General features: G+C 43.5%; 1 protein-coding gene across 6 annotated transcripts in view; it reads right to left on the bottom strand.

The window, feature by feature from the left end:
• FBXW11 (F-box and WD repeat domain containing 11) overlaps positions 1-18,376 on the bottom strand; it is a 70,507-nt gene that overhangs the window by 49,561 nt on the left and 2,570 nt on the right. Inside the window, exons 2-4 of one of the 6 annotated variants that reach the window (XM_071814891.1) lie at positions 12,462-12,541; positions 9,921-10,029; positions 4,885-4,986 (exon numbers count right to left, since the gene is read on the bottom strand). The exons of 1 other annotated variant lie outside the window; for it this stretch is intronic. In XM_071814891.1, the coding sequence (XP_071670992.1) occupies positions 4,885-4,935 (51 nt within the window). In that variant the 5' untranslated portion in view covers positions 4,936-4,986; positions 9,921-10,029; positions 12,462-12,541. The remainder of the gene's footprint in view (positions 1-4,884; positions 4,987-9,920; positions 10,030-12,461; positions 12,542-18,376) is intronic. 4 more of the 6 variants (XM_065848948.2, XM_065848944.2, XM_065848946.2 and 1 more) reach the window with 4 other exon arrangements.

Raw genomic sequence — 18,376 nt, 5'->3', positions numbered from 1 at the left:
AGTTATGGCATATAAACCAATACACCCCTGTCTTAATCTATAAGCAGGAATGAGACTGGCAAGAACTAAGCCAACGGCACCTTCCTGCTGCTCGTCCATCAGCGGACACGGGCAAGAACAGAACACGGGCAGAGCTGGCCCAGCGGGGACGCACACCGGAGCACCGGCCCCAGGAGTCGGGGACTTCAGGTCCCACAGAGGCACTTCAGGAGCTGTCAGATCTGGCCTCAGGAGGAACAAGGTGACTCCGAACCACAGGATCATTTCTGTTGGAAGAGACGCTCAGGATCACGGAGCCCCATCACAACACAACTCCAGCACTAAACCGCGTCCCTGAGAATCTCGTCTATATGATTTTTAACCCCCTGCAGGGATGGTGGCTCCACCACAGCCTGTTCCAGTGCCCAACAACCCTCTCTGTGAAGAATCTTTTCCTAATATTCAATCTAAACTTCTCACACTGGAAGCGAGTTTATTGCTCTGGTAGCGACCGAGGGCTATGTTAGAGCTTCCAAGCTGCATCTCCACGTGTGAACATCAAGGGAAGAGCAGGACACTACATAAAAGTAACCTGAAAATATTAAGGACAATAAGTGGAAAGGTATAGAAAAAAATCCAACATTTTGCAGGGAGGGGGTCTAAATAAGCAAGAAAAAACTAAGCATAGTTTTCAAAGAGAGATACAATGATCCCCCTAAAAAAGAGTCAAGGAAAAGTGTAACTGAACACAAGTAAACAAGTTGGTCGAGCAGTATTTGGTTACCAGGTTAATTTCATTCCATCTATCTAATAATTTATTCCCCACGCCTTATTTCATCACCGCTGACATTACGCAATAACTCCAAGCAGTGTTTGAGTGCCTGTCTCCCGCTCCCTAATGATGAGTGTTCAGTTCGCTGGGAGACGCCTCCAGACAGCACCGAGAGCCCCAGACGCTCCTGTGTGCGCAACAGCCCCGCTGGAGCTGCTGCCCAGTTCAGTGGGACAAACCACGCGCCAAACCACCGCTGCGCTTCACGAGGGTGATGGATCCATATGGTTCCATTACACAACTGGTAATAGAGCCAGTTTCCCTAAACACCTAATTAAGAGACCAACTTTTGCTCTTGCAGTCAAATCCATGTCAAACAAGATGAAAACAGTAGCTGTTTGAATCCAAGTGTGCTCATAATGGTAAGCTCCTTGGTACAAAAACATCATTAAGGATAATTAAGTAGTTAAAAAAAAAGCCTCAGAATCTATAACAGTTTCAAGTATTACAAACTGGCATTTAATATATGCTTTTCAATACAATAATACCAAGTAATAAGTGTCAAGGACTTTCTTTCCAAATAATATTAATTACACTGAAAATCAGAATAGATGAGAACAAACTTCAAGGGCTACAAACCCGAATAACATTTGTTTTAATAAATTATCTATCTCCCTTCTCCGTTCACTAACAGCTCACAGAACACGGAAACTCAATCTCTCTCCAGTAAGCTACAGGAAGCAGGTGGGTATTGCACCGCGTGAGGAAACCCAGGGAGCACAGCGCCCGGCGGGGGGTGCGGGATCGGACGCTCCCCCAGCATCAGTGCTCCAGCTTCCCTTCAGAAGGGCCTAGGTATGTTTTATCATTGCTAACAACGTTATGGGAAAGTTAAACCTAATCTCTGCTTGCTTCTTTTAGACTGGTGGTAGGTTACTCTTGGAGTCTAAATGGCTGAAAAAGCAGAGACTGAATAAGAGCTTCCTAAAGAAATTCTGCAAGGCTCTTGATTTAAGACTGGGGTTGTTTTTTGTTTCCCCTCTTCCTGGTCCATTCACTAACGACCTGTACAACACAGATAACAGATAAAACTCCCAGATAATTTCTGTACATCACTGAAGGGCTCCTGTATTTCCCTTCTTAACCTTACTAATCATCATCATTACACTAATGGAATGTGCGCTACAGAACAAAGATGCCCTGCCTGTCTGCACACATGGGCTCATAGCTCAGGAAACAACAACGCGCAAGTCACGGTATGAACCATTTTAAAAAGGGGAAAAGCAGCTGGTGCCACTTTCGCTTCCAAGTTCCCTTTGGGCATCACTGAGTCACACGCCCAAAAGGAGAAGCTTTTTCTTAAAAAAATATAATAATCTCCCACAGATACCTCTAAAGGATTCAAAAATGTGACTCCTGCTTGCAGTTCTACAAAAATCAGAGTTAAGAAAACAAAAATCCCACCAGCTTAAACAGAGTGGCTGTCACAGGTGTTAGTCCTGGCAGCTGGTACTATCATATAGTGTAAAATGTCCTGGGGTTGTTAAATTCCTATAGGCAAACAGAGCAAAAAGCCTACACAAATTAACTGGTGCTTCAAATGTGGTTTTCATTAAATCTAACAGATCTGTAACAACTCCTGAAAACAATGCAGGTTTGAGAGAGTTTTCAAAGTGACACATCCTGACATAACAGCTGCATTAATTAACTAACTGAGATTGGCCACGGCACTTAGTGTCACGATCTGGTCAATGGACTGGAGCTGGACCAAGGGTTGGACTGGATGAGCTCCGAGGGCTTTTCCAACCCAGTCGATTCTGTGATTCTGTGATTAGCTATGGCTTTTAATTAGATATGTCACCACATCTGGGTGATAACAGGTTTCCAAAAATCTCATGTATCAAGCAGTGCATTCAAAAACTGCTTTGTATTTTATCCTGTAATCAACATTATCAACAGAAGTTTGTAACACAATGTATTCTGCATCAATTAATCTACCACCCAGCCGGTTCAACTTATAGTTAACTACTATGTACCTATCGATAGGTACTGTAACAGAGAGAGAAAAGCTTTCATAATAAACAGATTTACTATTATTTCAACTGAATATATAGATTCTTTTCAATTTGTAATATTGTTTTAATAAACAGTTCAGTTGGGCAAAACAAACACGCCAGTTCGTTTGCCATGATGTGCTAACTGATGTGAAATTTCCAAAGAGCTGCTTTCTAAACTTGGGGCAGTTCTAAAGTTCTCAGAGTGATCATCAAGCAGCCCTTGCAGTTCCTGGGATCTGCGGACACGCAGCGGTGACCTGAAATTGGGAAAGGTCCCCCCAGCCTGATGAGTCTTTTTGCAATTTGTTGCCGGTGTACCCAGCAGCCAACCCTCCCCACACCTTGTAGCCCATGAACCGAGCTCTACACCGACCATGTAAACATCGGTTACTAACAGCAACGCTGCTCCGACCCGAAATACTTCTCAAGCTGCTAAATACAGTCACAAATTCAAAAGTCAGGTGGAGAGGAGGTAAAAAAATGAAGTGTGAAAGCGCAGGAGCGCAATGCCAGGTCTGCAGCCACGACCACGGCCAAGCAGCTGCGGGTTCCAGCTCCAAGGTTCAGCACCAAACCTGGAAACCATCACCCCCGCAGGTCCCAGCCCACCTGCTCCCACCAGCACTGCCCATCAAATCACAACTACAGCAGCTGCTGAAGAACTCTGCTGTGCTCTCTGGCCACTGACAAGTTGGGTCTCAGGAGAAAAAACATGCACAATTCCCACCGAACCAAGCTTTATTTTCCTTTTCCGATGAGGGGTGAATACTGAGGATCAAGGAAAGAAAGCAGGAAGATCTTATATTTGAACTAGTTTGTAAATATTCCCCAGACAGACACCAAACCTCAGTGACTTCGCTTTGTCATGACTATAAGCATCTACTATAACCATTATTTGGCCATGAGGTAGTGCCAGTTCCTATAGAATTATATTATCCATGTATACATCTATCTTGGTCTTGATTTCCACCCCCCACCCACCTTTGAATAGTATTTAGAAACTGGAAACATAAAGCATTCAAACAGAAAAACATGCTTGTATTTTGAGTGAAATGAGTTGGAATCCCCGTGGCCACATTTTGCAGGCAAGAGGAGAGGTTCGAGTCTCTAAGGCAAGACATTCACGTTACCCAGTGCCCAAACTCAAACAAAACTCCATTTGTTTAAGTTTTCATTCACAAAAGCCATCTCTTTTAAGTATTTGATTTGTACACGTGAAAGACTGAACCAATGAGTGATGCAAATATGTTATAAAAGATGCTAATATTAAATAAGGTATGCCCTGGTATGAATGTTACATTCAGAAACACTTTAGCAAGTGCCACACAGTTACTATGTGTTCTGCGTTTTCCTTCCAGGGTCAGCATCCTGGGAGTTCAAAATTGTTAACTGGTATCAAAATCTCCCCTTTTATCATTTTCAATCCCTCCCAAACCAGTGAGGAAACAGCAGCAATTCCCCCATCTATAAATTACGCAGATTCAGCTTCAACAGTTACTAGAAGAAAACCAACAGAGAAGTTGAGGTTCAGCGGCCTCCTGTGCAGTGACCCCAGGCCCTGCTCTGCACAGCTGAGTTAACAGAGCAACCCAAAGAGCTCCAGGGCTCCATGCTCACTGTTCTCCACTCCAACATGTGCAAGGACTGTAATGTAAGGCTATAACCAGGATCACGCTTAGCAGGAAATAAAAAGCTCATCCTTTCTAAATGAAATCACACAATTATTAACAGGCTAGTCAGTTCATTGCAAGTTAAGAGAAATGGCAAAGCTCATTATGTTATTTTTTTGTAAATTAAATGAGAAAGCAAAACGTAGCAGGCAACATGCACAACTATGCTACTTAATCACAAGGTCAGTAAACAGGCAATAAAACACAAAAGCTGACCCCCCGCCCACAAGAGCCTGCTGTACAGAACCCCTCGGCTGCACTCGACAATGCAGCTCAGCAGAAGATTTCAGCAAAAGGATGCACAACAAACATTTAGCAGACTTAACAGTTGGATTAAACAGAGTCCGGAGAGTTTTAACACAATGTTCAACAGCATAACATTTACAACAAGAAAGAAGAAAGGCACCTGGAGACATCTGACACTGGGCATGCTCTGCAGGCATCTCAGTGCGCACATGCTCTCTACCAGGTTGGAGCAGCCTAGCCACAAAGACCTGGGCACAGAACACTGCAGGGTGACAAAAAGGAAGGAAGAGAAGAAGCAGTTAGATGCCACAACAAATCACTCAAGGCAGGCAACTCATTAGTACGTTAACGTGGGTACGGATCTATGTTATCACTACATTAAGCACAAGGTTAGCGGCCAAGGGTAAAATAACGACTGAAGATCCTTTTCAGAAAATAAGCCGTCCCTCTGTCCTGTAACGAACAGATTTTCCTCGTCTGCAACCGCTTGGCTTAGGGCTCAGGTGAACATTTTCTCTCACTCCCAGTGGCTGTTGGGGTGGGCGCGTCGCTCGGCGGTGCCCAGCAGAGCTCCTGCCGGGGGACGGGGCCTCACCCCGAAACCGCCGGCCTGGGACCAGCGCGACGGGGGTACCTTTATTAACACCTTTGCGGCCACCCGTGGGGAACGCAACTGTGGGAGCTTTCCATCACTGTCGCCACTTTCTCAAATCATTTGTGCTTATTTATTTTGACAGCCAAGTCGACATTAACTTCTCAAATTACAGTCTGTACACTGGGACACTGACACAACCAAAACAAGGTATTTTTTTTTAGGGAGGAACAACGCCTTGCTCAGTTTAAATCAATAGACCAAGTTCTGCTTAGCCCAGATGTGTGGTATCCTGATTAAATGGGTTACTGGGGAAAAATCTCTGTACGATCAGCTGAAGCTAAATTATACCCTAACTACATTTATTACTCGTACCACCACCCAAGCCAGAAAGAACCCAGCTTGACCAGCAGGCTCCACATCGCTGACACTACCAGTCAGGAACTATTAAGGAATCTTTTTTGTCCCTTTCCTGAAGAAATTTGATGCAGACAGACTCCCCAAACCTTTTCTAGCTCCATGATATTATTTCACAGTTCCTTTTAAGGACAGAACAGCACACACGCTCCACGGCCATCAGATAAAGTCGGGGAAGGATTCCATTCCTCACTATCGAGCAGCGCACAAACCCAGCTCGGGGCTTTGGCACAGACTGCACTTTCAATGGTTTTCACACAGGCTGCCTGTTCAGTTCTAACTAACACTGAGTCTTTAAAAGAAAAAATCCCACGAAGTTTAAAGTTGAAAGTGGAGGTGAAGACTCGGAGAAAGTGGTTCCTGGGCCAGTAATGAGGGGAGGGAGCCCAGAGCAACCAAAGAGGTTAAAAACTTTATTCTTTTCATTTTAGATCTTAAAAATTAAAGAAAAGAAAGCCTAATGTTTTCATTTCTGTGCTGAGGAGAGAAATTAGAGTAAAACCAGAGAAGAACCAGCACCAGACCACAGGGGACCCTGTCCTGTCCTGGGCGGGAAGGTCGCCGGCCCCGCCAGGGGCATTCGCCTCACACATTCACGCTATATTGTGCTATTCTTTCAATATCAAAATAAATCGGTTTTCTATTAAACATTTCTTATTTGAAGTTTAGAGAAATGTGATTTTTTGATTTAGCTATGAAGTAATTAATCCAGTGTATCTTTAATTACATCGTAATAATTTACTTTGACACATCCTCATACAAATACTTGAAATTTAGTTCCCAGAATTGTCAACCAGTGACATTAGGGGAACTTCCTTAATTTCAATAGGACATCGAAAAACCAAAACATTTTAAAGAAAGATGGGATATACTGTTCAAACCCACTGATGAGGATATAGAAAATGCCAGACCTTATATAGACAGTTTATAGTCTCCCTTCAAAAGAAGCATATATCATTCAAGAAACTTCCTTTCTAATCCAGTTCACTATTTAACCCTATTTGGCACAATATCTGGTGTTCCCACAACACCAAACCATCAACATTCAGTGCATTGCTGCAGCTATTTATTAAAGCCCAACTAAATGTTTCCATTTTTAAACATACAGGCCCAGTAAAAATGTCAGTTCTGCTCACCTCACTCAGTAAAAGCCATTGATCAAGAAACACAACTAATTTCTCCAAGATTTTCAGGTAAGATCTAAAAAACTGTGTGTAATGTGTATATTGAGTCCACAAATTACAAGCTAAAAATCACTGGTTTAGGTTGTTAGTGTGTTTTACTTTAGGAACTACTCTAGCTAACTAAGCCGAATATTAAAACTTAAGAGAAATATGGGTAACTTGATGACTACTTCTTAATTTAATTCAAAATACATTAGACACAGAGGCCATTTCCATGCCAATTCGAAGCCATACAAAAACTTTCCACAGTATTATAAAACCCTGAACAAAAATGTCTATAAAAATCACTTGACACTTAGCAATGATATTGCACAACATTACAAATGAAATATTGCATTCTACTTCATCAGGAATGTGCAAATATTTGTGTGCTTCACTGCCTTGTTATTTCTTAACCCTGCTCACACAGGAACTGTCAGAAATAAAAGCATAATAGCGTATTCAAGATTCAATTTTCGCACAACAGGACCCTGAACTCAGGCCTTTGCTGCTCTGCTGGCCCAGCCTCAGGAATTACTTTCAATGTTTCGGTTTCAATCTTGAATCTCAAATTGAAGAAAACCATGCATATGCTGGCGTTTGCATTCGAAACTAGAAATTCTCAGCGGTACCGGTAAAACAGGAATATGCTTCAGTGTCCATAAAGCTCAGATGTTAAGAACTTCTTATATTAAAGCGCACAGCAGCGTTCTTACAATGTACCTGATAACTTTCGGGATAGAGGCAGCATATTGTTAATTAAAAAAACCCTCAGCACCCGAACAACTCAAAATTGGTATTCACCTTGTACTTGTTATAGGTGCTGTTTTGTTAAAGCACTAGAAAACGTCCAGAAACCTTTCATTTGAGTGCATTTGAAATTAAGAGTTATGTCCAAACAGAACTCACACTTTCTTACCCCTTCAAACAAACAAACCCAAAACAACACACCAAACAAAAAACCTACAAAGCGCACTAAATTGCTCAAGAAATTAACAGGGATTATCCCCCGTGTTCCTGATGGAACTAACACACCTTCGCTATATGGAAATATTGCAATGTCCTAACTGCAATGAGAGCATTTCCATAACCAAACCTCACTGCTGGAGGTTTTAGAAAGTATTTATAGAACTTGGAATTTTTCACCGCAGTGGTTTTTTCATATAAGATTAATTTAAGGGATCAAAACGTATTGGTGTGTTTACAGTTTGGGAAACTCTCTTCTTAAGGTAAAAATATCCTTGCTTTCAAAAATCACTTTCTAAACACAGCCCATGAAAAGACTGGTGAGGGGAAATAGTCCGGAATTCCAAAGAAAAATACAGTAAAACAAATGCAGGAGCTAATTTACTCAATTTTATTAAGGAGCATTCCACTAATTATATTAATTAATTCCTCCTGCAACTTTTTTCTTATGCAGTTTATTACACAACAAAATTGAACATTAGAACCTAACGAATTATTCAGGTTTCCAAATGCTGAAGTCTGAAATGCTGTTCCCAACTTTCTTACAGCAAAGCACCAGCTCCTGGGGAAGGTGGGCCCAGAGATACAGTTTGGCAAACAAGGCACGGCCAAAAAACTTCAACTTTCATTTGGAATTCTCTTCGGGTTTTTAGCTGTAAGAAACTTGAGCACTATTCAACACTGGTAATCTAACACCAAGTTTAGTTTAGCATGATCCAGGCCTGGGCCAGCAGAACTGATACTTTATTTCCATCAGCACTCAATGTTGATAAATTCCTGGGGAAACTAACTGTAGTCAGTAAAATCCCTTTCTATGGGTGGAAGCGACAGGCTCATCCCCCCATAGCTCAGATTTAATGCTGCAAAAAGGGGTATTTTGAAAAGCGAGCTTAGACCTAAGGACAGTACGACAACTGATGCTCCCAACTCAACTTTAACATCGACCTCAGATCTTAAGTTTCTCAAAAAACAGCATTAAACACAATGGGACAGAAAAAACCAGCAGTAACAGCGTTCAAAGGCCTTCAGTATTATTTTACACTCGGCAGGGAAGAGGTGCCAACAGCTCAAACCTTTTGCTCGCGGGGGCACCGTCCCGACCTTACCTGGTGTTTGACCTGAAGTGACTCGTTCAAACTAGTGACAAGCAGAGCAGTGCTGGACCAACTAGCTATCAGGACAAGGAGGCTGGGTATTCGCAAGAGGTGGAAAAGCGAAAACGGCAAAATACACTTTTCAGTGTGAATATTTAATTGGAAATCAAGTGTGGGGCATGCAGGTAACACAAATCCGCGTGTTCCACAAGTGACAGCCTGGCTTGGCACCGTAACGCGTTCATTACGCCGCACGATTTGGCACCACGTTGAGCGTCTTTGCCGAGGCGTTCGAAAACAAAGCCACAATTTACGTGAGACCAACAGAAGTATTTTGTGCTCCTCCTCTTTTCATCTCAAACCCAAGTTGTCCCTTGAGAGGTGCCATGTGCTCACATGCTCCACGCAGTTTGCTGCAATCGGTGCATCACACCACTACCTCTTCCACGGTCGAAATGCAGTCTCACGGCCAGCCCGAGTGCCTGCTTTGGAAGGCTGTTTGAGTACCACTCGTACAATGTATCTCCAAAATCCATGGAGTTCTACATACACATTCAAGTGTTCCGCTTCGACTTAAAATCAGCTGCTTTCTCAGGTCAGGAAAGTTGTCTTGGGTATAATTTGCTCTTGCATTTCTGTCCTTCGACAAACTACAAATGCAAAAGTGAATTTCTCAAAAAAAGGTATCCAAATTCATTTTAACTTGTGAAATGTTTTTGATTGTTCCTTTTTTTGTTATCGGATCATTCTAAGAAAATGGGTAACCAATTTTCTGTCAGAAAAATCTGTGTAGCTAAATGATTGCCATTCAAAATAAAAATCACTCAATGCTGTCAACCTTCCAAAGGCCATTCCAGTCCTGCACGTGAGCTCCTTGCATTTGGGGAAAACACTAAGTGAGGACTCAGGGCATTTAAAGCAAGACAAAGGGAAAATAGTTTATCAGAGAAATTCTCCTCATTACCACAGCGTTCTTCTAGATAGGACACTGAATTCACTGAAGGGTGATGGACAAGGCGCTCCCACTCTGCTCCTGGAGATCAAAGCACATGCTTGCTACGACAAAACGAATGCTACAAAAGGAATATGGGTTCAGTGGAGAAAAGATTAAATGCTTTATTTGAATATAACAACAACATTACTCCATTATCATTAATTCATCAGGATAAGACTCATGAGATGCAGTATCTCGTTTTCAGTAAGACACAGAAAAATGGAAAGAAAATCCCGAGACATTTATGTAAGTCACTCTGAATGGTTAATGAAATGATGTAAATTTTCCAAAATACACAAGATTTAGCTTAGCGCTTGCTTTCTTCATGTACATACATCCCAACGCCCACAGTTTCAAACTCCGGAAGTGTGATATCCCTTTCTGCATTAAAATATCCTACGTTTTTCAGAGGAAAAATGGTTTCTCTGTGCTGTTACGTAGCAGAACCAGAGGCGTCCCAGGCACCTCCAGACAGCAGCACACCCGCTCGGAATAAACCAGAACTGGGGCACAAAGAGAAACTCGGACCAGGGAGCTAACGCTGCACATTCAAACAGTAGAAATTTTGAGTGAATAAGTTAAATGCTTAGAAAAACGTGGCTGAAACTCATCTAGGATGTTAAAGCTGTCTTACACTCTTTCTGTAAGAAGTTTTTAAGGATGAGGCCTAACACGATCTAAAAAAATAATAGTAAGCCCATCTAAAACTCTAGTCTAGACAAGGCAGTGTGCAGTTGAACTTGACGGGGACAAATGCAGATGAAGTCTGGGCTCGGTGCGTAATAAAATGCTCGCTTCGCTTTCAGGGACTGTATAGTAAATGCTGCACAGGAATATTTACATGGCCTTTCATAGCTGACTCACATTGTACTTTTTGAAATTCAAAACCTGGGCAAGAACTAAAGCTCTGACCCACATAAACTTGCACTCAAGTTCGACTTAGCTTTACTACTGACTTTGATAGGGTTGTTTCACATTTCAAAAGTCAAGTGATATTAAATATCATAACATCAGGGATCTCAATCAGCAGGAGTACACATTCATGCTTCCTCTTCCCCCTCCCCTTGGTGTATTTTAAATTATTTCCTCTTTTCAGTTTTCATCATCAAAGACACCAAGTTCACTTCTGCCTCCCCAGTCTCTCATTTTCGAAACAGGCACACCCTGAACAGCAAATATTCCACGGGAAGACGTTACTTTGCAGTGTTAACTCCAAAGCAAGTGGGACAGATTTTATCTGATATTAGATGAGACTGCAAGAAATGCGTAAGACTAAGATTAATGAGTATTGCCCTTAGGTTTCCCCTCAGCTTTTTTTAAAGAATTATACTACAAAAGCATGGCCAAGACACCTCCACCCTAAGCAAATAAAATTCAAGTACTCAAAAAAACAAACCAGGAAACAACAGTACCCTGTGCACAAATAATTCATTACATCTGCATTCATCCATGAAATTCAAGTATAATTTTTGCACAAAATACCATGCCAGCAAAACACAGAGCTAAAACATGAGACCAACAGCACCTACACGAGTTTCTTCTACAGTAGATTAAATGGTGAGGCCTTAACATTGGCTTTAGCAGCTGTCTACACAAGGGAACACTCAAGCGGCTCAGTGTTATTGCTATTAATGTCAGGAGGAATTGAGGCACACTGCTTCGTACTAACTTTAGAAACCAGGTGCCAAGTCCATTAAAGCACTAATTTACAATAAAGCTGGACACTGGGAGAGGTGCAGGTCACCTGTCCACACCAGATATTTAGCTCACATAACTTTACTTGCCTATCAGCCATAGACCCGGCTTTCCTTCCTAATGCATCTGTCTTTGAAATAACACGTTGTGTAGCCTTTTACAGTCATTCCAAAATCTCAGACGAATGTGACTCAAAATACATCCAGACTCCCCCTCCTCTGAAATAAACCCGCTGCAACTTTAAAGCTCCTCTTAAAGCCCGTGCTTTGCAGCTGGCTCAGCTTTGAGAACAACCAGGACCAGAGCTTTACATTAAATCTCAGGAAGGATTTAAAAGGCCGACTCAAAGTGCTGCCCACGACAGGATTTCACAAAGCATTTCAGCAGGATGAAGCTAGTGAAATTTATACTACAAACAACTAGACAAGTTCTCTAAATTTCTGATGAGAATCAGAGCAGACAGCTGCGACTTTCCTGAACTTGACCGAGAAGTTCCAAATTACTGGTAAACCTGCTTTCTCCTTCCAGAAGCAGGATTTGGAAACCATTTGCTTGGTGCCCTCGTACCTGCTTCCCAGCTCTGCAGAAGGCAAGTCTACCTTACGTTCCCAGGTCCATTTTTCACAGTAGATCTGCAATTTCCTAATAAACTGCGTGTGTATTTACTGAATATGCCCCTTCTTACCCTAAGCTCGGCAGGTCACTCGCTGTGTTCTAACGCTTCGGGGACATTAAGCAGACAAAGCAAGATACTGACTTTGCGGACAAACTCATCTAAGCAGAAGCAGCAAGATATAGTACAGGGTGACTTCTTACCTGAAACTTTGTTTCTGGGCTTCAGATCCACCAATCCAGAATGAAAGGGGATTCGAATGGGTTTTCCTTCTCAGACTTTTCTGTTAAAAGAGAGCAGCCAATCATCTTCAGCTTGGGGTACCTACTTCTTTCTTGAACGAAATCCCAATTACGTACTCCTAACGCTGTTAGAGAGACAAGGCAGCCAAGGCACCTTACCAGGCCGGGAACGGCTACGTTAGTAGGGTCATCGGATTGGTGGATCTAAGACAAAGAAACAGATTTATGGACAAGAAATTGCTCTTTCCCCTGCCCTGAAACACCCAATGCACACCAAGTGTTTTGGGGCTACAGCTCGCTCTGCAAAGATGAAGGAAGATGAGAAGCAACTACAGTGCAAATAATGAAGCAAATGCTACAGCTTCAGCCACCAGCTTATGCTTCACAAGCCATGAACTGCCAGAACAGTAACACGCGGGTTTTCAAAACAGACCAATATAGTTCTCCTAATCTGCCATATACATGCTCAAAAGCATTTTATTGCAAGGATTATTTCCCTGTTTCCGGACTGCAAATAATCTAACTTGCCTTTTGTATCTGCAGCACAAAGATGGAGCCTTCAAGACACTTACGATCTGAACGACAGCACCGAATTTCAGTAGATTTGCAGTATTGCTGTCTCTGGAAAGCAATCTAGAACTAGAAGAGAGTAAGGCATGCTACTGCTGCTCCTGAGGCAAGAAAAAGTCACCTCTTACTGAGCAAGATGAAAAAAGCCTTTATCCAGTACTTTCAGCAGTACACCTAGAATATAAATGACTGATTGAAAGCAGCTTTAACAGTAACACCTAAGAGAAGATGGAGTCTGCAGAAAGTCCCTGCTATGTGTGTAACAGAAAATATGTCCTAGACAGACCAGCCTGGGCACCTTCCAGTCAGATCTTCAACCAGCCTGAGAAATGGCCTGCAAAATTATTTCCCCTAACAGCAGCCAAGAGTGACAGCGCCGTTTTTCAGAACACAAGGCTGCGACATCCCCAGAAGAACAGGCCCCGCGGTCTCACCCTTCCCTGCTCCCCAGCCCTCGGCAGAGCCCGCCAAACCTTCTCCAGCCTCCACAACGGGCCCCGTGGCTCCAAGCAGCAGCAGCCTGGGGAAGGGTGGGAGAAGCTGCCGCTGCTCACAGCTCCGCCATGGAACCATCTGCATGAGCACAGCCGTGTCCCTGAGTGCTCGGGACCACCCGCACAAAGGAGCATCTTCATGGGGGGGTGACGTTCTGCTTTTCCGGTAAAGCAAGAGTCAGCTAGAGGGCGACATTTCAAGGACAGAGCGGCACTGTAAGCCCGATACCATGTCCAATCTGGGATTTTTAAGGCTGCCAAGTAAAGCGCTAAGATGTCAAGGCACATGACTCAGAATTTTAAGAGTACAATATAGCTCAGGAAGAAGCCAGCTATCAGCATTATATAAATGTTCTGATTTGCTAAGTTCCAACAGAGCCAGCGGGGTGTTGGAGGGAGAGGCTTTCCTTAGAAGTATTTGCCGGTGTTCCAGCACCCGCCTGATTTTTGTCTGCAGAAGTCCTGGCAGGATGGACACAGCCTGAATATCAAGTTTCCCTGGTTAGTCCTTCGTTGCCCGAACAGAATTGCCTAAAAGATTGTCTATCAAATGCAAGCTGTAATTGTCACTGAAGTTGTGCAAACAGACTGTCAGCAGAGATTTTCCAAGAGCCGTATGTATTTTGGACTGAAATCTTTAAAGGATGGGAGAGTTGAATACAGCACCGTCGTGCAAGCTGTCCTGAAACACAAACACGCCTCACAAAAAGGGAAACAGTGCGACTTATCACAATGTCTTTGGTATCGAAACTTCATATCCAAGAACCCATCGACAGCATGAAACTCAGAATGCAGCCCCACAACTTGTAACACTGAATATATAGTTGCATTTCTCCTCTAGGTCAATGAGCAAAACATTTTGTAGCTTTGCCACAATGCAAAGCTGACCCCAAAAACCTTTTTTACCAGTTTAGCCAGAAAGCACATCAGTCCCTATTTCTATCAAGCACGTACCTACCCACAGCTTACAAATTTCTGCCTGTATTCACACAAAAAATGGGCAAGGGAAGCTGAGCTCTCTGATTCCCAATAAAAACGATCATTTCCTGGGGTAGAAGTACAGGGATGCAACTCCTGAGAGAACCTGAATTAACAAAGCAATGAAGAAACAACATGCCTTCAACCATTCCCGTTGTTAATTTAGCCTGCACGAGAAGCAAATTAAGCTTCCAAAAAGAGTCAGCGCTTTTTTGTTGTTAAAACAGAAATGGCATTGCGTTATTTTTGCATTTTCTGGTCTTGGTCGTGCACTACTCGCATTGGGAAATGTGTGGAAATGGGACGGAGCAGGCTGTCAGATGTCACACCACTGAGCTCATGGATACATCCATAAAGTGGGAAAGGAAGGGATTTTCCAGAAGAAAAGTGGATTTTCTGTGAATAATTAAGTACTACCAACAGCATGAAAATCAAATGGAGAAATCAGATTATATAACAACATCAACAGTGGCATTAGTATAAAGAAGACATCGCCAGAGGAAAAAGCTGGAACATAAGTATTGTTATTAATCAGCATTAAACAACTCAGTAAATATTCTCAATTCCCTCGATTTTATTTTCTCCGTTCCAACGAACTATTACTTGTCGCAGAGCAGCCCTCATATAACCGTGGGCTCTTATTCTCTCCCAGACATCATCCTTCTCGCATTGGCACGTTTGCTGCAACATCCATTTCATCTGAAACCCATCAGCATCTCCCCTCACCCGCCGCCGCACAGGCGCTCACGGCAGCGCGGGAACGGGACACTGGAAATGCCAAAGCAACGTGACCTCTGAACTCCGCAGCAATAAAACGTAACACATCAAAAGACACACAGCAAGTTGATTAAACAAGTAGCGAAAGTGTTTTAGAAAACACATATGAAATTCAAAGGTACATCCATTCTTCGGGCATTGCTCCCAAGTCTCTCTAAGGGTTAAACTTGCAACACGGTGGTTTGTTTTGCTGAGATGCTGCTGCAACGCTTGTGGGTGACCCAAATTTCTAGCAGCGTTCAACAACTCTGCCTAAAGGATACAGTCAGCGTGGTCCAAAATGCAGGAACGGCACATATGTGCTTTATAGCTTTTGAAAGGAGCAACCCAATAGCACTTCAGCGAGAGCAGCTGGCGCGCAGCCCGGCGTGCCCTGGACACGGGGCTCCTTCCGCAGCCACACCTGGGCACGATCCGGGACCTCCCGGCCCCAAAGCCGAGCTGGCAGGCGACTCGTTGCCCTGAGGACTGGCCGGCGGTGCTGCCGCAGGCAGGAACCCGCACACGTGTTTCGGGCTGCAAGGGAACTCTCTCTGCTGGTCTCATTTGCTCAGCGTCGTTGCAAAGGTTGGGAAATTTAGTAGTGTTAGAAAACTGAACTGTATTGTGAGGCAAAAAAAAAGTCTCCAAATCTCAAATGAGACTTGAAACGCCTTTGATGAAACACTAACATTTAGTGTCCCCAAGCAGCTGCAAGCTTCCACCATTAAGAAATAAAAGCAACTTAATTTCAGAATTTGCCCTACAAACGGAGCATCTGCAGTTTTCCTCCACCTGTGTAAACCCCTGTCTGCTCCCGTAACCAACACAAACTTCAGGTAACTTTTTTCTCTGTAACCTCTCTTCCGCATCTTTGTATTCTCCTCCTTCCCTTCCCTGCTCGGGCTATTGTTTCCCCCAGCCCTTCCCAGAAGATCCAGCTTTCCAGCCCTTCTTTGTCCACTTCCCTCATTTCATCATCACTCTGCTGGCTCTGAACTCAGCTGCCTGGCTCTAATTCATTTTCTTAAGCTCTTCCTTCCCATTTTCTGCACCGCTGCCAAAGCCACAGAAATCTATTTTCTTTATATTTGTGCCCTTCCTCTTCCAGGCGCTCTCTGCAGCGTGACGGTGGCTCGGACAGCCCCTGCCCGCAGGCTCGCCTCTGCCTTCCCAGCTGCTCTGCCCTTTCCCTTTTCCTCCGGGTACAAAACCACCCCGCACGCCATCCACCGCACTCTTAAATGTCTGACACACAGCTCTCAACTCTAATGTAGCTACTGGAGGTTAAAAAAAGATAACTGCAAAGCAAATAGATTGTTATCGTACTAAGGAAAGTACAACTAGTTTACAGACAGGTTTACAAACATCTCACTAACTCTCCATCTAGTTCCAGCCTGTGATTAAGGACCAGTCACATCTGAGCTAGAACAGCACCTCCTTTGTTCCAGATGCAAAGATGATGGATGCCTAGTCCGTCTGTATCTCTATCGCTACAAAACTAAACCCTTTGAAGGATTTCTCTAAGAACACATGGAAAAACACACACAAAAATGTAACTGCCTGCCTGGCTTGCAACGATGGAGCCAGGAAAGAAAAAAGCCAGAACGTTACAGCCCCACTGAGATACATACAGCAGCTGTAGTTTAGTTTCCAAACTGAATGCTAAGGTTTATTTTCCACCGTGAAGCTGTAACTAGCTTGGGGCGCAGTGTCAGTAACCCCAGGGACCCCAGTACCGCTGGCAGGGAGAACAGGAGCTGCCACCCACGGGAAATACTGCGCGGCCACACCGGTACCTCTGGAATTCGAAGACCTTGGGCTCACATCAAAGTTCTGCCAGGAGAAACTGAAAGACTTTTGGCAAGATATTCAATTGTAGATTTTAATTGATTATTTACGGAGGCACTTAAACGCTAGACACTTTTGAGAGAGACGTTCTAAACAGTAAAAATAGTGTACTAGGAAGAGTATTTTCTGTACATGTAACTTTTAAGACACAAATGATACCAGTTTTATTCCTAGGCATGGTCTTTCCACAACCCTTTCATGCTAGTGCCGTGGAGCAGGGTTATATTGAATTTAAACTGCCAGCTCTGCAGCAGCGGGATCTGTGTTAGAACAGCATGCGCACCACGGGCATCGGGAAAAGAACGATGACCACAAGCTCAGCAAGTGAGGGAATTCACACACAGCTGGATTCCCACTGCATTAACCACGTCCCGTTGGTGTCTGCTGGGTACAGGAGTTTGGGAGCAACAGCTTTGTTTTTAATACTATTCACATCTCATGCTGCACACAGTTCACCCCGTAAACACATAACTTTCTACCTTGTATTAAAAACAAAAGGATTTGCCATACTTATGTATTCTTTTACAACCACTTTAATACAAAGAAGCTAATTACACCCTACTTTGAAAGTCTGCTGGTAAAACAAAACTATGGTCCGATGAAGCTTTCTGAAAAAACTGAAAAACATGAGGCTTTTAGCAGGTATTGAAGACAAAATGCGTATAATGGCTTTGATGCAACTGAACAACACAGATTACTTTATACACAACTCGGAATCTGTAAAAAAAAACCCTGTTCCATAAAGTATTGCTGATGGAACTTCACCTTAAGAAAAACGTTCCATTCTTTCAAAGAGCAGAAAGGTTATAGTTATCTAATTTCACAGAGAAAATCAAAAGCAGGGGGAGAAAGAGCCCTTTCAATGGTTTTGGCTGGCCCTCCATCTGTTCCAGATTACCTCCTTACTCCTCATTTTCTAAGTGTTTGCCCACTCACACAAAGTGTTGAACTGAGACAGCCTAAGAACAGCGGGATCTGAACTAAACCCAACCCCATCAGAGCCTCTGCAGCCTGAACCTGGAGCCACAGCTGTGGGCACCCACCATGGGCACGGGAGAGCCGTGAACCGGCAGCACTGAATGCATCGCTCGGCACCGTTACAACGGCCCCGTGACATGATCTACAAAACTAGAACGAGACAAGGAAAACCTTCAGCTGTCCTAAACAACACAGTGACTCCAGCACACTCGCTACAACTTCATAGGGCAAATGGAAGCTGTCACTGTG

Source organism: Patagioenas fasciata, chromosome 14 (genome assembly GCF_037038585.1).
Source record: "Patagioenas fasciata isolate bPatFas1 chromosome 14, bPatFas1.hap1, whole genome shotgun sequence".
Classification (NCBI taxonomy): domain Eukaryota; kingdom Metazoa; phylum Chordata; class Aves; order Columbiformes; family Columbidae; genus Patagioenas; species Patagioenas fasciata.
This window is presented reverse-complemented; position numbering and strand designations above follow the sequence as displayed.